Raw genomic sequence first — 22,112 nt, forward strand, 5'->3', positions numbered from 1 at the left:
CACGAAATGTGGTGATGATGATAGCAGATCGTGAGCAGTAGCTAGGTGACGCAGGTGCCCGCGCGCTTCGAAGGGAGAAGCCTTATCATCATCATCATTGAAGTCAAGGCAGCAAGACTGGATTTTGCTGTTTATTGACTGCCACTGCTCTCTCGTGGCTGCAATAGCTACACTGACTGCATGCCTGATTTCTTTGTCCCGACTGTTTGTGATGCAACGGTGACAGCGTGCGAATCATGAAAATAAGCGCCCATTGCTCTGTTCGACTGTGTTTCGGGCCTGTTGCCGCTGCCGTTGTGCTCCACAACGATGACGACCGCCGCTCCAGTCAAGTGACTACGATGTTGCAATCGCTGGCATGCTGACCAATGATGACATGTTATCGGAAGTTCTCGATGAAGATGGAAATGATTCCGGCGATGAAAGTCATGAACAGCTGCTGCTGCGATGTCGCACTGTGCAAGAGGCCACCAAGGCTCTCACTGTACTTGGGGAATTTCGCGTTATATCACGCAACAATGGGCGTGTGCACCACAACTTGATGGGATTGAAAATAATTATCGCGCAAATTCCGACAAAGAAACAAAAAGAAATAACGCAATTTTTCATGAAATATAGCAAGTGTATGCCCAGTATATTGTTTTTTTTTCATGGTAAATTCGACAATCCGGAATTCGGTTAACTCAGACATTTTTGCCGGTCCCTTCCGATCCAGATTATCGAGGTTTTACTGTAGTGTTCCTGATGAACTCAAGAAGATGTCAGTCGGTCAAAGCCAAATAATCACTGATGAGCAGTATTTTACGTTTTTCCCGCTTCAACTGCTGGCTCGTTTGTGGTGAAACTGCCTGTAGAGCTTGCGTATAATGGTAATTTTTGTATCATGGCAAGTTTACAATGACGCTTACTCGGTTGGGCCATGCGTGATGGAAACCCGTAATCCCCTGTGTAGAAATCGATGCATCAAAACTTGCAAAAGCCATTTTCTCGCTGGAGGTCGTCGGTGGCGACATCTCTTTTCTGCTGTGGAAAGCGTCACGACCAGGTGTCGATCGGGGCGCTGCGAGCTAGGTACGCTTGAACATGCTGTTTTAAGCGTTTTGTTTCCTTCAACTGAAGCACTTTCAACATTGCGTCCAACTTGGCGAAAAAATATTGGATACAAGTGATTTAATGCGGTGTTACTAATAAAAAGGCATTGCTTGAACTCCTTCTGTCGAGTCACTGTATCTCCTGCAGTTGACTCATCTGCTTTCGTGGACGAAATCCCGCAGTCCTGATCTGCAGAGAACATCGCGAATTCCTGAACTAAGTTCTCTTGTTTATTTCCTATGCTGGTGCAGCGATTTTATTTGCAAATGACGCAGCGGCGCATTCAAACAACCCGTATACCTTGCAACACCCTCATCAGTGTCTTTAGTAACAGTATAGCGATGGCGCCACCAACCCTCTCCAGCAAGAAAATGGCTTTTGCGGGTTTCTGTCCATCGATTCCTATGCAGGTGATTACACAGCTCAGTTGAGTAAGTATCATTGTAAAACTTGCCACGATACAAAACTTATAAGGTTAAAGCGGCAAAATTTTTGAGTGTTCACGATAAAAACGCAATACTGTACAGGACCTTAAAGGTCAGATGCATTCTGTAGACCAAACCATTACCAATCTGAACCAGCACCAAGCAGACCTCGAAAGACTTTTTCAGGGCATTCCTCTAAAATCTGACATAGAATCCGCCCAAGCTGTTGCCACTGAGACTGCTGCTCTTGTTACTAACCTTGAGGCTAAAATAGACAACACAGAAAACAGGTCATGCCGCGACAACTTGATATTTTATGGCCTTCCAGACTCCAATCCCCGCGAATAATTTATCAAATGTGAAGAAATACTAATTTGCCAGCATTGCCAGCGAGTTAATCTTAAGAGCCCAGTCAAGAGCATGCATATCGCTTGGGAACAGGGGCGTAGCCAGGAGAAGGGCTTATGGGGCTTCAGCCCCCCCACGAAATTTTTTTCGTACTCTCCTACACCGCAGACCAAAACAGCCACTAGGGCCGGAAATCAAACTGGACTTTGTCTCCAGTATGCCTTTTTCACGCTCAAAAGGAGATTTCGGCAGGAATAAAAAAAGCGAAAGATGCATTTAGTTTTCTGAAATTGTTCATCGGACCATACAAAGGAGACAAGCCATACTATCAGATATGCTGATAAAGCACGCAGATATGGTATGCGTGGAGAAATAAAAAAAAAAAAAAAAAACTGGGAGGGAGCACGACGCCACATGCACAGCCTCCACAGGCCAAACTCGATCTTCTGACACCGCGCTGTTTTCTCCCTCTCGGGCCTCTTGTTCACACAGAATCTCGGGTGTTTTTAGCCACTATGTATGCTCCGGTGGAAAGTCTGTCGAAGTGGTCTGCTGAGAGTCCTCGTCTATTCGTAACAATATAGTTTGTTAGAGTGCAGATGCTGCTTTATAATCAAAGTTATAAGCACAATGGAGATTGTGCAGGCAACCATTTCAATCAGTCATTCAATCAATCAGGTTTATTTCACATCAAGGATGTCACGGGCTAGGACAAAAAGCCGATGTGACACTTGACGCAGTCCCCCCCCCTACAGCAGCTTCAATGTGCACTAAATAACCAAAATCGCACAACGTTACAGAATATGGTATGTCTGTGACATATTTATAGTTAGACAAAGAGCATGCACTGCTTGGAAAAAAAAGATTATTCATCTGCGGGTCCGTCAGGAAGACTACATATTCGAACTAATGTTAACTGTATGGCTGGAAAAGTAGCTATCTTGAATTTTCAGTTCTGCATTTGCTAAATTCAACAAACAATTTTCGTCTGAAACAATAAATGCGCAGGATACTCGCTGGAACAAAAGCCCTGGACGGTACTATTCGTCCACGTATTCTTTGCATCTCGGCATTCAGAATTTATGGACCAGTTGAGAGGTGACAGGTTAGCGATAGGTATCTCGATGCAGAGGAGGCTGAGCAGTAACATCAGCCCCCCTCGAAAAAAATTTCTAGCTATGCAACTGCTTCGGATGCCATAGCAAGGACTGCCAGCAGCCAATTATAGCAAAATTTACCTCCTTCAAACGAAGCTATTCTTTCCAAAGGCCCTATGCATGGAATATAGCATTGGAGAAGATTTTACCCACTATGTTCAAAAAGGCCGCAAACATTCTACTGCTTTAGCGAGAGCAGAAACCGGACCGTTTTCTTTGCGGTACAAGACCCTATTTCTCGACAAAAAATGCTACCCTTTTGATGCTGCCACTGAAACGGTTAAAGAAATAGCATTGTGCTTACCACACCATCGACACTTATCTAATCCTCATCATACCTCCCCTCGACAGAATATTTTCTTTTCGGTCAACTATACCAACATACACAGTCTGCTTTCTAAGCGCGATAATGTATCCAACCTTGTGTTGACAGATACTTGGCTGACCGATAATGTGGCCGACACTGAAGTTCTGTGCAACTTACCAAATTTTAACTTTTTTCGTGCTGATCGCAAAGGCCCCCAAGGAAGAAGCATCCTTAACGCTACCAGCAATCAACTATAGTGTTCCCACATTAACATCCAATCCGACCTTGAAATATTATGGCTGCTTCGTTGTGCCACACCAGTATCTATACTAATTGAAGTTTGCTATAGACCCCGAATTTGTTCGGAAGCTGCACAACATTCTGAATGAACTTACAACAAAACACCCTAACGCACACTTTTTTGGAGATTTTAACTATCCTGGGATAGACTGCAATAACCCTCATCGGCCTATTTTTAGACAGGATGAATCATGGGAGTTCATGGATGTGTGCTTAAATTTTATTCTTATTCAATTAGTAACCTAGCCTACCTGAACCGTCGTAGACACCTCTAACATTTTTGACCTAATACTACCAGCCACCCTGACAGCGTCAACTCATTAGTAATCTCCGGGAAATTAGTGCTCGTAAAGCACTCCATGCGTCTTTTACCCTCACTCACTCACTCAGAAAGAACTTCCAAAAAACAATCACCCTTTATAGTAAAGGAAACTACGAGGCCTTAAACAGGGCATTATAAGCTCTTTTCAGTCCTCTTTCCAGAAAGAAACCATCTCAAAAATTGATCGATGTTTACTCATAAAATGAGCGAAGTCGTGAACAAATATATTCCCAAATTGCAGCTTCCACGCAAACAAACAGAAACCATAGTTCCAGGGCTCTGGGAAGATTAGGAAACAAAAAGAAATGTTTGTTCCGCAGTGCCAAATAGACTGGAAATGACTGCGCATGGCAAAATATCATGCTGCAGTAAAAGACGCTAAATGCTCATTTTATCATACTGACGTGCACAACATACTTAAGGATAACCAGACTAAACTATGGCATCTTTTAAGCCTGCAGTCTATGCGCACTGTTACCCTCACTGATGATTCCAGGCGTGCTGTTTCTAATTCTGCTTTCGCACCTGTATTCACTAAAGCACAGGAACTGCACCCCCTCACGATCAACGTTTATAGATCATTTTCAGTTCCGCATCTCCTCGTCGATCTTTGCGCCAGGGAAGAGCGTCGTCTGCTACAGAAGCGCTCCACTCTGCTTCCCGAACTGTCTGAAGCGTTGCTCGCGCTCTGTGGCGTCATTATCTGCGCTTTATAGGTTTATGAAATTGAGTGCCGTGACACTAAGGACGATTACTTCTTAAAAATGGGCATCTGCGATAATTATCGCTTTGGGCAGAACAGTCACGCCATTTGGTTGTAATACGTGTAGACAATGACATGTTCCACCACGTGCTACAACACTTTCAGTCTTGCCAGTCACGTTAGGTGCTACGCGATAGGTCATGCAAGTACTCTGGTCCAAAATTCGTCGGCGTAGTAGTTGTACAGTCGAACCCGGATATATCGAATTTTGGTTATATCGAACTCACGGAATATCCCCTTGAAAATCCCATGTAAAAGTGTAGGAAAGCCGCATTATATATCGAACTCAATTTCAGCGGTCGTTCGATATATCAAACTCCGCACCACGCACTGGAACGTGTGCCTTTCCCAAAGACAATCGCATCACCCTTGGCCGCTTGCCGCATGACGTTTTCAAGCCACACGCGGAAGTAATGAGAGGGGACAGTTCGGCTATGGCAGCACCGCGCCCATTCCATAAAGGCGTGCGCATTTGCGGTTATCGTTTCCCGCGCGCCAGCACGTGACGTTTGCAAGCCATGTGAGTGAATGAACCAGAGAGAACCGGTCGGAACGAGAGGGGAAAAACGCGACAGAGAGAAGCACAAGGGTGTGCCCATTCTTTTGCTGAGCTATCTCTCTCCTTCCCGGCCTTCGTTCACAGTAGCACGCGCTACGCATGCACCAAGCCAGCTCGGCCCGTTTTCAGACAGAACTTCGGACGCATTCTCCAGCGTGTGCTGCGAACCCTCTGTGCACGGCGGCTGATGTGGCTATGGCGCCTGCGGAAGTTAAGAAGCGGCAGATTTTTTTTTTTTTTGCGAGAGTCGTCTATTTTTATTGTGCTGTACGCGCGACGTAGCGTAAGATATGGCGTTACGAAGCGTTTCTTTTTTTTTTTTTTTGCGGGAGTCGTTTATCTTTGTATGTATGAATCAATGAAAGCACGCTGCGATCATAACACCGGCTTTTAGCATTTTTCACTTCAAACAGCATTTGCAGCTACTGTATCACGCTTTCCAATGACTTCGTGGCAGTGGACTACGCCCGCCCCAAGCGCGCCGTGATAAATCGAACCAGGCTTGTGCAATCAAGCCATCACGGGCAGTCTGCCATGTTCACTCCCTGCCGCAGCAGGAACTAGCAAAAGATAAACACGCCGCGACGTTATCGCTGCGCAGCATCTTGGCACGCTGCCAAGAAATGAGCTGTGAATGAGACGACCGAAACGGAGTGTGACATGCAAGCGAAAACGCTGGCGATTTCTACCGCGGCGACACAGCAAACCTTTGAGCTACCGCGGTGGCTCGAACGGCAAAGGGACGCAGTTCCAACAAGTTGGAAATATTTTGCTCTGTCGCTGCCGCTCCTCGCTGAGATCGCTTAATCGCTTGCATGTGAGCGAGCTGGCCTTGACACTTTCTTTTTTTTTTAAATTCTCTGTTGCTAAAGTGGAGGGTGGGTTCATTATGCGAGTGAGCTGATTACGCGAGAAATATGGTATCATTTTTCACATCGTAAGTGCCGTCCCAAGCCAATTTCTGTATATCGAATTATCCATATATCGAGCTATTTCGCGATCCCCTTCGAGTTCGATATATCCGGGTTTGACTGTAGTCCGCACCGCGCTTCGGAAATAATAAGGGGCCTGAGTAAAAGAAATCGTACCGTGGTAACCTTTATTTCTAGTGATTGATGACCGATTGGTTTGTGGAAGACGATAGTGAGTTAGCGAAATCACTGAAGCTAATTGAACGGGGAATTAAAGGAATTGAAAAAAAAAAGTATGATAACAATGTCAGGATGCTCAGAATGGAAGCCAATGCTCTATGATGCTAACTAAGTAAATTTCAGAGTGTGCAATTGATCAATTAAATAATTGAAATAGTTAAAAAATGAAACCTGCATTAAGATGTGTACTGCACAGAATGGAAAGACAATGTTAGTAGATGCTAAGTATCGGTGAGTAAAAATTGTAAAAATAAAAAAAAAACAAAAGTGACAAGCATTAATATTGTCTTAACAGCGGAGCATCAGTGTCACCCTTACTTTAAGATCTAAGTAGGTTGCCTCCTTTTTCACTGCGTTCCGTACAAATTAACGTTTTCCTCCTTCATTATTGTTTTGAGCAATAGCACACACGCCCCCCGAAGAAATTTTGTGAGGCGTATGTGTGAAGCCTCTGATGCCATTTGAACCCGAGGCTTGAGGCGATTAAAGGACTGCCTTATAAAGGATCGACACACCTCCTGTTATTGGTATATATTCTAACCTGACAGGTCTTGTATACTTTCTTAAGAGTTTTTGGGGCTTTCTTCGCCTCTTTCCCGAGTTGGTTAATTTGTTTCTGTTTTCTGCTTACTAAAACGGCACGAATCAGCCAGCCTCTTCAAATTATGGCCGCAAAGCACACTTTTTTCATGGGTTAACGTAGTGCACTTTATGTTTTCTGAACCTTCATTCTTTTTAAAAGCTTTAGACCCCTTTTATCTTTAAAAAGAAATTCGTCCTGTTTGTAGCAGACAGTCCCTCTGCTGTTAAAGGTCCAAGAAGCCTTGCAGAGTTTCCAAAACGTGCAAAATCGTCTCTACATCTCTAGCGAAGTGATTGTCAGATCTATATGGGTAATGTCGACACCTGTTGTCCGCGGCTAGATATTCCACAACTGACTTCACAGACTGTGGCGCTAGCGCTTGGTCTTAGTAATATTCCTGCATGAAAAAAAAACAACACTAAATTGGTGCACGCATGCTACCGCAGCATCGGCCGCGCTGTCGTATCGGTGCGTAGTCGGCGTGGAGCAAATTTCGACCGCAGCGCCATCTCAGTGCCTAGGCGCAAAGCGCGGCTGCTCTTGGAGGTGCACTTTCAAAACTAAAAAGGATCTATAAACGATGCTCACGACAGCAAATGACCAAAGAACTTTAATGTCGACCGTTACTTTCTCTGAAACTGGCATCCTATGTCTTATGGCTAAACTAAAACTGTCATCATCCACCAGATTTTACGAAATCAACACGAAGGTACTAAAAAATGTTCTGCTGAGTTTTATGCTTGCTGTTCTCGCAGTCTATTTCTACAGGTGAAAAGTGGGGAAGGTCGTTACGGTCCAAAGTTGGGTAACAAAAAGATTCATCACTTAATTACCAGCCCATACCACTGACTAGCATGCCATGTGAACTCATGCAACAGATTATTTAGTCTTTAACGATGCACTTTCTGGATTCATATAACTTTTTTCACTCTTTACAGATTTCGCAAAGAATACTCCTGTGAAAGACTTTTCGTTCATGTTTTGCATGCTAAGCTTGAGGCTAACCTCTAAACTGACGCAATTTTCCTCAACTTCACTAAGGCATTTGACAACGTACCTCATAACCACTTATTTCTGAAACTTCCTCGCCTAAACTTACTTCCCAACATACAGAATGGATAAAATAATTTTTAACTCACCACTTCCAGTCAGTCGTCGTCAATAATCAAATGTCTAAGCTCCTACCAGTCTTCTAGGGCTTGCCCCAAGGATCCCTCCTTGGGCCACTTTTGTTTCTAATTTACATTAACGACACTCCTGAAAAATTAGATTGCCGTATTCAGATGTTTATTGATGATTGTGTTATTTAGTCACTAACGTTTTCGGCCAACCTTCAAAATAATTTAACTCGTGTGTAAGACTTGTACAATGAATAGCTAATGCTAATTAACACAAGTAAATGCAAATATATGTCATTCCATCGTCGCCATTACCCTCACGGTTCCACTACAGCACATTTAATGTTCCTCTCGACCTTGTCCAATCATACAAATACCTTGGTGTTAATCTTTGTCATGATCTTACGTGGAATATGCATATTTGAAACATCATCCGCTAACAGAACACTAGGATTTTTAAAGTGTCGCCTACGCTCTGTGCCTCAGCATGCCAAGTTTCTCGCATACAAATCACTAGTTAGATCAAAATTAGAATCACCTGGTCTCGAAACAAGCATATCTCTGTAATTCAAGTGAAGCAGTTCAAAGCTCATTCATTGTATTCATTTAATGTCAGCATATCATCCTTAAAATCGCAGTCCAACCTACCTGCCCTTGCTCATTGGCAGGAACGCTACATCTGCGCACCCCCCCCATGCATCTCCCTCCATCAGGAGCAGGTGCCCTGACCTCGTGCCATTCTTCCCTCGGACTGGCCTTCCCTGAGAACTTTCTGCTGTCACATGCCCACCTTTATTTTTTTAAATAATCACGTGTGAAATCATATATTTGCATAAATTTCTTCAACTTCTATTGTATTACTTCAACTTACTTGTTACTTATTCTGTTTTTCATTTCTGTGTGCCCCATCTCTTATGTAATACCCTTGAACGAGGGTCTTTAAGGTAGTGAAAGATGGTGAATCTGTAAAACAATTTTCGAGTGATTTTGCTGATTACATTTTGCCATTTTTCACTCTCATCTGATTGGTGGAAGAAGTCAAAATCAGATGTCACCACTTACACTGCCATCAGCTTCCGGAATTTCCACAAATCAGGGTCACATGAATATGGCCCTCCTCAAAACGACACAAACACAGGCCCAAGCTCAAAGGAGATCACGAAACAGTTTGCTATATATATATAATTCGATATATAAAACATGTCAACTGACCTTCTCTGCAAGTACAGCCATGCTAGCAGTACACTTCTTGTTTTGCACACTGGCAGCTCACCGTGAGTGTAGTTTGTCGCAAGGTGCGTTAAGAGGGTCATTTTGCGCCTCTACATACCGCTCTGCAGGCCCAACAGCACACTCTCAATATCACACAGGAACAGATCAGGCTGTCTTGCGCCCTATGGCACAAGTGCTTCTTATCAAAGCAGGTGGGAAAAGTCACTGTGTATCATAAGAGGTAATCTGCTAATAAATCAATTTCTACAGTTGATTCCTTCAGAAGCGAAGGATGGCTTCTCTGCATGGCATCACATTGCAAACAATCATGCTAAATCAAAGGCCCCTTACTCCATGTTCATCTTGTTTTACAGCATTAACACTGCCAGCAGCCAACACCTCTGATCATGTTGCGCCATTAGGAAAGAGCACCCGACACCCCTCCTCTTGCGTGGGGATATTCTGAGAGTTCAATATAAGCAATAATTCGATATATCCAGGTTCGATATACCTGGGGCAGACTGCACTGATATTAACGGTGCACACATGATACCTTTTAAAAACCAAGCTGGATACAAATAGTCTAGCTGTAGTACTGAATTAAAAACGTATAGTGTAGCTACAGATTGAATCAAATCCCTATGATTATTCGCTACTTGCACAAACATTTATTGAAATGAGTATTGATGCAAAATAGATCTGATGGAAACAACTGTTGAAAGACGGAGCATCAACCTCCAGTCAGGGCACATCACGGAAAATCCACATATAACAAAAGATACTTTTTTTTCTCGTTTTTATCATGTCAGGTTTCCGCCTTGTGTTATATGGAGATCTGAGCCTAAATTCGCAGTTCCTGTCTCGTTATCACTCACTGCTATCAGCATCAGGCTGGATGGATGGACGGAAGTAAGTTAAGAGCATCCGCTTTGAAGCAAGGTGGTGGCAGTCATGCTTAACCTTTCTTCGTACACTTAGGCAACTCATCAACTTAAGTTTAATTTTAGACCCCATCTGTCTTTAATACTTATTTTTAATTCTGTTTTAGCACCCTGCTATTTAGCCACCAATCTTCCAAAAGCCTCATGTTAACCTTTCCCGCAGATGCATTCACGTTTCCTTTGTTATCTCTAAACCCCAAGACCTCGGCAAGAGTGGCTGTGTCGGCATCGACAACTGAATGGATACTTCCCCGCTTCACTATAAAATGTCCAATTGCTTCTGCGCATCTACCACACATAGCACAAGTTTCATCTTCTGGACTAAACCTCCTTTTGTAGCTTCGCGTCTTAAGATATTCTGATCAAGCTTCAAAGGAAAGGCCTAGAACGTTTTCTTCTTAATCTGAGTCTCATTTTCTATATAGGCCTAGGGTCGGCTTCTCTTTCATTAAATTATTCCAGTTTTTACCCTTTGTGTTCTTTACCTGTCGTTTAATGTTCTTCAGTTATCCTTCTTGTCTTCCTACACACTTACTGGTTACTTTTCTGGTCCTTGTCCGGCCCTGTGAGTCAATGCACTTTCAGTATAAGTACTTTGGCTACCTAGTGTGCAAATAAGGCAAATAGACACAGCTAAGGTCTGATTAAAGAAGCAACCACCTTGGTGAGGTCAAGCAGCTTCTCCTTGAGGCTCTCTGCCTGGCGGATGTTCTTGAGCTCCCCAGAGTCCTGACTGAGGTCAGTGAACGAATCCCCTGGCAAGCTCAACCCATGGTCAACCTGCAGCACAGGAATGGCAAAACTCAGGTGAACTTCAGCTCTTTGTGCCCTCTTATTTGATGATATACTGCCCTCAAAGCTCCTTTTGAATTGAAACTGAATTGAAAAAAAAATTTATTTCCAGTAATATACAGGAAATGGGCCTCGGGCGAAAAGCTACAACGATAGCTTGAGAGATGCCCGAGGCCCAGTAATGGCAGAGCAACAGGACGTCTGACATTAAGGTGAAGATATACATATATAACATGAAAATTATGAAGCACAGAAAGAGCATATATATACAAATGAAACAGCAAGTTAAAAACCAGCACAGTAAATAATGGCCCACAATAATGTAACAGTATGCACGAAACATGGCAAAACGTAATGAAAATGAAGTGACTATTCTTGTAATAATGTTTAAGGCAAGGAACGGAAAGTACAGAGAGACAGTGCGGAATTGATGAAATATAGCTTAATGTCCTTAATTGAGGCGGTAAAGATGTTTGGGTTGTGTATGCTATAATGATTTAATATGCATGGTAAAGTAAAACGAAGGCTCTGGTTACCGTATAACGTCCTCATTCGAGGAGAGTCCCATATTTGTTTACTTCTGGTGTGAAAGGGTTTTTCGTAAGGCTTAAGTCCAGATATATTCTTCAAGAAGTCAGTTAAGCATTGAGGTGACAATTTAAGGCAGTGAAGTAGACGATACTCAAACATGGTATGCACACGAATCCTATATTTCGGAAATAATGTTTCTGTGTGGGCAGTGTAGCATGCACCAGCGATCAGTCTAATTGCTTTCTTTTGGAGACCGAGTATGATGTTTAGATTTGTTTTGGATGTTGTACCCCAAACGAGATGACAGTAGCTTATGTGTGATTGAATTATAGCGTGATAAATAAGGAGCTTATGCTTTGGGGAAAATTCGTAATGCAGTCTCGAGAGGAAACCAACAGATCTAGTGAGCTTGCTTTCAATATACATTATATGGTCAGACCACCTCATGCGAGAGTCGAATACAACACCGAGTGATTTGAACTTGTCTACAATTTCAATAATGTTATTTTATAGATGCAGAGTATTGTTTACTGTAATATCCTGGCTAAGGGGACGAAAAAAGACTGCTTTGGTCTTGTTAGAGTTAACTACCAAACCATTAGCTGTGGACCATTTGTGGAGAGCACAAAGAACCAGATTGCACTATTGATTAGTTCATCGGCAGAAGATCCCCTAAGAAAAAAAACTTGTGTCATGAATGATAGGCTATGCTCGGAAGGTCGTTAGCATAGACATTAAAGAGGAACGGCCCAAGAAGGCTACCTTGCGGGACACCACATTCAATGAAAAGGGAGCTAGACTTGTGATTATTGACCGAAATGACCTGCTGGCGCCTGTTTAAATAAGAACGAAAGAGTTGGAGGGAAAGACCACGAACATCATAGCTTTCAAGTTTACAGAGTAGTATTTCATGATTAAGAAGATCGAAAGCTTTTGTAAAGTCGATGAAAATACCAAGGGTCAAATTTTTATCTTCGATATTATTTAAAATAATTTCCTTTTGCAAGAGTAAAGCAGATTCCGTGGACTTGCCCTTTCGAACTGACTGGCATTTATTAGGGCATGTTTAGAAAAGAACCCATCGATTCTCTTGAGCATTACTTTTTCAAGAGCCTTTGAAAAAACAGGGAGAATAGAAATTGGCCTATAGTTTTTCATTTTGTTTCTATCGCCTCCTTTGAAAATAACAGTTACGTTTGCATATTTCATTCGTGCAGGAAAAATTCCTGATGTGAGCGACAAGCTAAAGATGTAGCTTAAGCATGGTGCTAAGAGATCTGCAACAAATTTAACTGGTTTAATTTGGTAGCCATCGAAATTGGTGCAACTTGTAGCTTTTAGGTTCATTATAACGCTAAAAACTTCCTCGCTGGTTGTTAAATGAAAAGCAAAAGTCTCTAAACCTGTATTTTGGAGAAACTGAAGTGCTTAGACCGTAGAACCACTCGGTCTAAAGCTTGTGAAGAAGTCATTGAATTTTTCTGCCAGCAAAGAGCGGGAATAGGGCAAGCTATCAATCACAAGCTGACCTAAGTGCGTATTTTTATTCTTGTTTAAAAACGATTCATTTAAAAGTTTCCAAAATACTTTCGGACCTTCCCTGCTAGTGAGGATACACGACTGATAGACAGATTTAGATCTCCGCAGTTCGTTAGTTAACTTGTTGCGGTGTTTTTTGAAAGCTGTAAGGTGATCAGGGTTCCGAGTGGACATAAAGCATTTGAAGAGCCTAGACTTATGATTCATCATTTTGACGTGTATCGGAGTCACCCAAGGCTCACGGAGTTTCGTGATTGATTTCTTTGTTTTCCAGGGAAAACACTTTGGTTCCTCCTGCAACAGACAACACGACTACTGCTGATGTAAATCAGGTGCCCAGGCCTATTCAGCCCCGGTAAACAGTCCAGAATTGAGTACATGTGTGGAAAAAATAAGCTAGCTATAACCTCATACAGGGATAACTACCCTCCTTCATGTTCACAACAGGGAATGCAGCATTAGGTCCTCACCCCTGGCGACTTTGAAGAGTATACTAAATAAATAAATACGTATCTGAATTGAATGTCACCAAATAATTATGAAAAATTCACCATGTGAAGAATATTTAAAATTGAGAAACAATAACTGCGTTTTTGTTCTTTCGTCTCGTTTCATTCACGCAGTTTTACTTTTTATCTGCAATGAACCAACTGGCCCGCAAAAATGTTCTACATCAGTACAGTAATACTTCACTAATTTGGGCTCCAAAAACAATAGACACTTTGACTGAGTCATGGCTTTTTGCATACACAGAGGATTTTTATTTTATCTATTCACAAATACTGCAAGCCATGCAGGATGGCACAACACACAAAAACTAGCTGCCAGCTTGGTACATGTGACACTGCTCAAAACCAAAAACACGCAAAAACATACAAACAGAAAATCGCGATGAATGATTCAAATACAGAATACAAATAAGAAAATTACACAAGATAATATTCCAGCTGCATTGCAAAATTATTTGATTCAGTTATTTTTACTGGCAAGGAATTCCGATCTGCAATGGTTCTTAAAAGAAACCTGTGTTTGAATGCTTCATGTGCGAAAAAATTGGGACTAAGGAATTATTGTGGCTATGTCTGTCTTTTCGCGCTGTCGTCGCGTTATGCAATTACGTGAATCTGTACTTACCTGTAAGAATTTTGTGCAAAAATATTAACCTGTTAACTTTTCTATGAGTGTGTAACAGACGGACACCGCATTGCTTCATCAAAAGTGATGGGGAATTTAGCCTTTCATCATCATCATCATCATCAGCCTGGTTATACCCACTGCAGGGCGAAGGCCTCTCCCATATTTCTCCACTTAACCCGGTTCTGTGCTAGCTGCATCCACTTGACCCCTGCGAACTTCTTAATTTCATCCGCCCACCTAACTTTCTGCCTCCCCCTGCTACGCTTTCCCTCCCTTGGAATCCAAATACAAAGCGAATAGCTTTTCTCTTTACCAGCTCCAACTGATTATGTCTTTTTGTTATCAGGGTCCCAAATACCTGCCTCATATTGGAGCTTTGTCCTAATAAGTGCATTATAGGCAAGCAACCTTGTTTCAATCGGAGCCATTTTAAGTTGCCGTTTGATAAACCATGATATTTTTAATAAAAAACTGCAGATGTCTGATATGTAACTGGACAGCTTTCTTTCTAGTAATCCGTAATAGCACCGTTTTCTCCGCATTAAGTTCCATACCCCATATCTTGCACCAATTGTCAATCTCAACAAGTGCATTTTGCAATAGAGCATGATCATTCGTGGATAAGATTTCTTTAAAAACAACCCAATCAGCGAATATTCTGACAGACACATCATTACTCAGTACATCAACCAAATCATTAATATAAATTAAAAACAAAAGCTGGCCTAACACCCTGTTCTGTAGGACACCAGAAGAAACGTGCAGTAAAGCAGATGAACAACCCCCAATGTCAACAAAATGTGTTCTATCACTAAGATATGCCTTTATCCACTGAATTATATCGGGCGGTAATCTCAATCTCTCTACGTTAAAAAGCAATTTTCTATGTGGCACCTTATCGAAGGCTTTCCGAAAATCCAAAAACAACACATCAATTTGTCCGGATACATCAAGCCCTCGCAAGAATTCATGAACAATAGACACCAGCTGGGTGACAGTCGACATGTTCCTCCTAAATCTGTGTTGGTGTTTCGTGAAGGTACTATTTCGATCTAAAAATTCATGCCCATAATTGTCTACAGCATGCTCCAGGAATTTGGAGCAGGTACTAGGTACTGTGACAGATTTTCTCTTCTTGGGCTCCAAGATTACCTCGGAAGGAGACTGCAGCCATGAAATTAGGAGACGCCTGCTTCTGGGAAAGAGAGCAATGGTTAGCCTTGACCGCCTAGTAAAGAGCAGAGACATTAGTCTGCCAACCAAGATCCTTATAACTCGTGCTATGGTCTTTCCAGTTGTGATGTATGGATGCGAGAGTTGGACTGTGAAAAAGGCTGACAGCCGAAGAATTGACGCGTTTGAATTGTGGTGCTGGCGAAGACTCTTGAGAGTTCCTTGGACTGCCAGAAGATCAAATCAGTCGATATTGTCGACCATAAACCCTGACTGCTCATTGGAGAGTCAAATTCTAAAGTTAAAGCTCAGCTACTTTGGTCATCTGATGAGAAGAGAGGAGTCGCTGGAGAGAGATTTGATGTTGGGAAAGGTTGAGGATCGCCGGAGAAGGGGTAGACAGCGAACGCGATGGTTAGATGGCATCCTCGAGGCACTGCAGATGAAGTTATGTGATGTTAGGAAGGTAGTGAGAGACCGGAAAGCGTGGCGTGACATGGTCCATAGGGTCACGAAGAATCGGACACGACAGAACGACTGAACTGAACTAGTTATTGACATTTGGCAATAATTAGTTACTGAAAGGCGATCACCTTTCTTAAATATTGAAACAATGCGCGCCTTGCTTCAATCTTGTGGCATCTCACCCTTTTGAATAGACAAGTTAAAAATATGCGTCAGAAAGCCCGAAACTTGTTCCGCATAGCGTTTTAGAAACATGTTTGGTATCTCGTCAGGTCCAGTAGCCTTTTTAGGATTCAATTTTATTACCATTGCCAAAACCCCTTCTCGAGTTACTAATAACTCACTAGGGTCACGAGGAGCTGATACCGGAATCTGGCACTCACCATTCATGGAATAAACGCTTTGGAAATATCTATTAAAGTGGTTAGTTATCTCGGTTAGATTTGTTAACTCTTCCTTTCCAAATGTTATTTTCAAAACGTCTTCTTTACTCTGATCTAGGTAACGCCAGAACTTGCCTGGATCCGATGTAACTAAATTTGCAAGATTTCCATGAAAAAACTTGTGCCGAGCCTGATTAACGTTTGTTAAGAGTTTTTGTTTTCACTCCAAACATTCATGCTCCCCTGCTTTCTTAGCCTCTTTATTTTACGTCTGGCGTGTATAATATCTGGGGTAACCCAGGGGTTATGACGGCGTTTGTTAAATTTCTTCACAGGGACAAAATTTGTAATGCAGAACTGAACTGCACGACGAAAAAAAGCTGCCACTAGCCTTCGATTCTACGTAAACTGTTCATCTAAATAATCAATTATTGTCACATCATCAGCTGTGCTATAGTCCCTAATCGTAATCCTTGATGGTGCTTCTTTTTTGGGGTTCAAGACTTCACTTTCACAAACGAAAGATATCAATTTGTGGTCAGAGATCAGCTTCTACTGAAACCACACCCCGAGAAGTTTATCAGTAACAAATAACAGGCCTAAAATAGAATTTCTACAAGTAGGCTCTTTCACTATTTGATCAAGCAATATTGATATTTGTCACCGTGTTCCTGCCAAAGATGCCCCTTTCCCGCACATAGTTGTACAATTTCACAACCGATCTAAACGCGATGCAGTGTTGGAAAAGGTGCAAAAAATGTGTATCTGCTACCGATGTCAGCCTGTTGGAAAAAACGCCCATATACGTTAACGAGCATCTCTGTCCACAGCTGAAAAAGTTGCTAGGAATGACAGTGGCAAAAAAGAAAGAGATGAGCTGGCGGTATGCCTGGACGAAAGACGGAAAAATATTTGCCCGCAAAACCGAAAAATCCGGAGTGCTTCAGAAACAAGCAGCAGTGATCTTGAAAAGATTGTTTAACAGGTTTGGGTGACGCCCTAATCGTTTTATGATATATAGTCGGATACCAGATGGCACCACAAGCATTGCCCTTGCCCCTTGTTCAAGAAAAGTACAACATTTCTTTCTTGCATATAAATGCTCAGTCCGCCAGAAACAAAGAAGACGAAATAACTACACTTTTTGACTGTTTTAGTTTTCAGTTTGATGTAGTGATGGTAACTGAAACTTGGTATCAGGATGATTCAGAAGCACTTCGTGTGCACGGCCTTCCACTTGAATCTCAATGGGAGGATAGGGGGTGGTGCATTTCAATGTGACATTGTTGACCCTTTTTCTGTTATAGCTGATGATTACGAAATGCTAACTTTGAGATGTAATATGACTATTTTTTCTGTGGCATACCGTCCGCCTAAAGGTAGAAATAGTGCTTTTTTTTTTTCGTTTCTTGACGCATTTCTAAATCGGGTTAACAAAAATGACTGCAAACTAATTCTCGGCGGAGACTTGAACATTGACCTCCTGCGCTCATCCCCACAAAGTGAAGAATTGTGCTGCACTATAGAAACTAATGCGTTCACTAATATCATAGAGCAACCCACTCGTATACAGCATGGTACATCCACACTCATAGACATTTTTATCACAAACACTATAGATGTTCCTATCAGTTCAGGAGTTCTTCAAACACATATTAGTGACCACTTACCTATATATTTAGTGCTTAACCATAAAAAGTTCCAATTAAAAGACGCGAAGCGGAGTGTTAATACATATCGGCAGATAAATGAAAGCGCCCTGGAGGTTTTTTATAATTTACTTTCTAAGATATCCTGGGAGAGCGTTCTTTCGAGCACTGATGTGGAGGGGGCTTACAACACCTTCATACACAAATTTATAAATGTCTATATTGATTGCTTTCCTTTCAGAACCCACAAACGGCCATGCAAAGCACGCAAACCTTGGATTACTGCAGAATGCATCAAAGCTATAAAGCTGGAAAATGTTCTTTATCAAAAGTTTTTTAAATACAGAAACAAAACCGATTTAGATGATTTCAAAAAACCCAGAAACAGAACAAACAGCCTTTTACGGAAAACTAAAAAAGAGTACTTTGAAAACCTTTTCGTCCAGGACACGAAGCAAACTCCAGAATTCATTAGGAAAAAATAAATACGCTCCTAAACCGCCACCCTGGTGCAAAGGATAACCCCAACGAGATAACTGTAAATGGTACAACTCTTGCTGGAGATAATTTAGCTGTAGCTTTTAATGATTTTTTCACATCAGTAGGAAACAGCCATCATGACCCCAGCTGTACAGATTTCATGCACCAACGAACAGAAGATAGTGCATTTTTATCTCCAGTAACTGCAGATGAGGTCGTGTCTACAATCATGTCTCTAAACAATTCTACATGTACTGTTATCGATGCCTTACAGATTCGGCCACTTAAGTATGTTGCTATTATTATAGCTGCAGTTTTAGAGTACATCATTAATCAAACATTTTCATGCGGTCAATTTCCTCGCCGACTCCAAGTGGATAAAGTTACTACCATTTTTAAAGGTGGTGAGAAATCCAACATGTCTAACTACAGGCCTATTTCAATACTCCCTGTTTTCTCCAAAGTCGTTGAAAAACTAATACACGTTCGAATGAGCTCATTCGAACCCAGCATCACATCATGACACAATATCAGTTTGGGTTTACAAAAAAACGACCCACAGAAAGTTGCTTGCGCAAAAAGAAATCATTCTGAATGCTTTTGAGCATGAATTTTATACACTTGGAATATTTGTAGACTATTCAAAAGCATTTTACAAAATAAATCACACCACGCTATTAAAAAAATTGGAATATTATGGTTTCAGAGGATGTTTTCTATCTATCATTAAGTCCTACATACAACACCGCCAACAAAGGGTACACATAAATAACTCTTGCTCCAGTTTCAAACCATTACTACACGGCGTTCCGCAGGGAAGTATTCTCGGGCCGCTGCTTTTCAACCTATATAATAACGACCTTGTTAACATAGATTTAAACACTTCATTTGTTATTTATGCCGACAATACAAGCTTAATTTTCTCGCATCACAGTTTACCCCTGCTTGTCAAAAAAGCGAATGAAGTGCTTGATGTACTAAACACTTGGAGTCAAATTAATTCTTTAACTGTAAAGGTCTCGAAGACAAAATCAATTCTTTTTCGCCCTAAAAATAAGCCAGTTAATTCCAATATCGTCCTTCGACTGGGTCTTTCGGTCATAGATTTGGTACCAGTTATAAAAACGTTAGGTGTTCTTTTTCAAGAGAATATGCAGTGGAGCGCGCATGGTGACCTTGTTCACTCCAAACTTTCGCGAATAGTAGGTATTCTTGCACGCTTTCATTATTTTTTGCCAAAGCACATTAAATTGCTCTTATACAACTCCCTTTTCATGTCCAAGCTATCGTATGGTTATTTGGTATGGGGAACAACGACCTACACAAACCTGTCCAAAATCTATCGACTACAGAAAAAATCTGTAAGAATTATTTCCAATGAACCCAATGACGCACACACAGAATCTATATTTCATGACCTTAGGTTAAAACCATTACCGAACCTGCTCAACGCAATTCTGTTAAAACGTTATAATACTTATCGCATAAATAGTGACCCTTTCCTTGAAACACTTGCGACGCTGACTCCAGTTGAAAAAACGTATGGCACACGAAGCAGTCAGGTTTGGAAGATTCCCCATACCCGTACCAACTATGGCCGCCAAATGTTGATGTACATACTACCACAAGCTCTTAATTCCTCTGTTAACAGGTTCAGCTAACCTATACAACAGTATATGTCCTCAAATCAGAATATTGTTCACACATGCAGTTCTGTACCACCCAATATTAGTCCTATTATCTAAATGTACTTTGTAATATATAAAGCCGTCGTTATGTTTATCATGGCTTTTTCTTGTTTTGTTGCGTTTTGTCCGCTGCTGTATTGCACTGTAAGCGGGTTGCTAGCCTTTGTCAAGCCATCGCAGGCTTTTTGATAGCACCCTGCAGAATCATGAGTACTGCGTAATCAGTGTTGATGCTAAATAAAATTATTTGTATAATTTGTACTTGTAGTACATTATGTCTAGTAGCAGGTCGCAAGAAGCCGAACATCAATTGCTGGCAAATTAAAGTCCCCTATCACTGCTGCAGCGGTGGCGTAGCGGTAGAACATCCGCCTCACATGCAAGAGGACCGGGGTTCAAATCCCGGTGCCGCGCAAATTATCCACCGGATTAAAAAAAAAAATCCGCGTGTCGATAGAATTGCATAAACAGGTTGGGGTGTGACCTGATGCCGGTGAACACCTCCGGCAACGCACTCCCTCACCAGAACAGGAGTTGGCCACTCTGGTGCAGTAATTGGCCACAACCTCCTATGATAAGCTCCATAAAACCCCGGCCCTTAGTCACCAGTGGCTGCGGAACAACTGACCACGGCAGCGGTCAGACCTGTGACGCAGCAGGGGGTGCTAAGAAAGCCTGGCTCCGCTGGACAGGCCGCCATTGGAAACTGACCCTGCCAACGTTTAATGCTAGAACCCTAGCTAGTGAAGCTAGTTTAGCAGTGCTGTTAGAGGAACTAGAAGGTATGAAATGGGATGTCATAGGGCTTAGTGAGGTTAGGAGGCCGAATGAGGCATATACTGTACTGAAGGATGGGCATGTACTGTGTTATCGAGGCTTACCGGAGAGGCGAGAACTAGGAGTAGGTTTCCTTGTCAATGAGTATATAGCGGGTAATATCGATGAATTCTATAGTATTAATGAGAGGGTGGCAGGCATCGTAATTAGGCTTAATAAGCGGTATAAACTGAAGGTTGTACTGGCCTATGCACCTACATGTAGTTATGATGACCAGGCAGTTGAAAGCTTCTACGAAGATGTAGAATCGGCAATGCGAAAAGTAAAGATGCAGTATACTGTACTAATGGGCGACATCAATGGGAAAAAGGGTAGGGAAAAAGCAGGCAGGAGACAAGGCAGTAGGTGACTATGGCATTGGATCTAGGAATAGCAGGGGGGAGTTACTAGTTGAGTTTGCAGAGCGCAATAACTTACGAATCATGAATACCTTCTTCAGCAAACGGAAGAACCGGAAATGGACATGGAAAAGTCCGAACGGGGAGACTAAAAATGAAATCGACTTCATAATGTGTTCAACCACCGCCATTATGCAAGATGTAGAGGTAATCGGGAAAGTGCGATGCAGTGACCACAGGATGGTGAGGTCCCGAATTAGCCTAAATCTGAAGAAGGAACGCAACAGATTAGTAAGAAAGAAACCCATCAACGAATTAGCGGTGAGGGGGAGGGCAGAAGAGTTCAGGATCTCGCTACAGAATAGGTATTCAGCTCTAACCGAGGATGGCGACATTACCCTACAAGCAAGGAACAATAATTTCAGAGATATCATTACTGAGTGCGCGGTAGAAGTAGGCGGTAGGACAGTTAGAGAGGATACCGGTAAGCTGTTTAAGGAGATGAACGATTTAATTAAGAAACGCCAGAGAATGAAAGCTTCCAATCCAACAGACCGGATCGAATAGGCCGAGATATCAAAGCTAATCAATAAGCGCAAGGTGGCCAATATAAGGAAGTATAACGTGGAGAAAATTGAGCATGCTGTAAAGAACGGGGGAAGCCTTAAAGCGGTAAAGAAGAAATTGGCATAGGCAAAAACCAGATGTATGCGATAAGGGACAAGGCGGGCAACGTCATCACGAGTATGGATAAGATAGTCAAAGTAGCTGAGGAGTTCTATACAAATCTCCACAGTAGCCAAAGTGGTCAGGACCGTAATG

At 42.1% G+C, this 22,112-nt stretch overlaps 1 protein-coding gene across 5 annotated transcripts in view; it reads right to left on the reverse strand.

Moving 5' to 3' along the window:
* The window catches only part of LOC146172058 (ubiquitin carboxyl-terminal hydrolase 8-like), a 469,773-nt gene that overhangs the window by 270,085 nt on the left and 177,576 nt on the right, over positions 1–22,112 (reverse strand). For all 5 annotated transcript variants that reach the window (XM_084586092.1, XM_084586094.1, XM_084586091.1 and 2 more), the window contains one exon: positions 10,939–11,058. In XM_084586092.1, coding sequence (XP_084442218.1) covers positions 10,939–11,058 — 120 coding nt within the window. The remainder of the gene's footprint in view (positions 1–10,938; positions 11,059–22,112) is intronic.

The sequence above is a fragment of the Amblyomma maculatum genome, unplaced genomic scaffold (genome assembly GCF_055883805.1).
Source record: "Amblyomma maculatum isolate TAMU_Amacu unplaced genomic scaffold, ASM5588380v1 scaffold_14, whole genome shotgun sequence".
NCBI lineage: Eukaryota > Metazoa > Arthropoda > Arachnida > Ixodida > Ixodidae > Amblyomma > Amblyomma maculatum.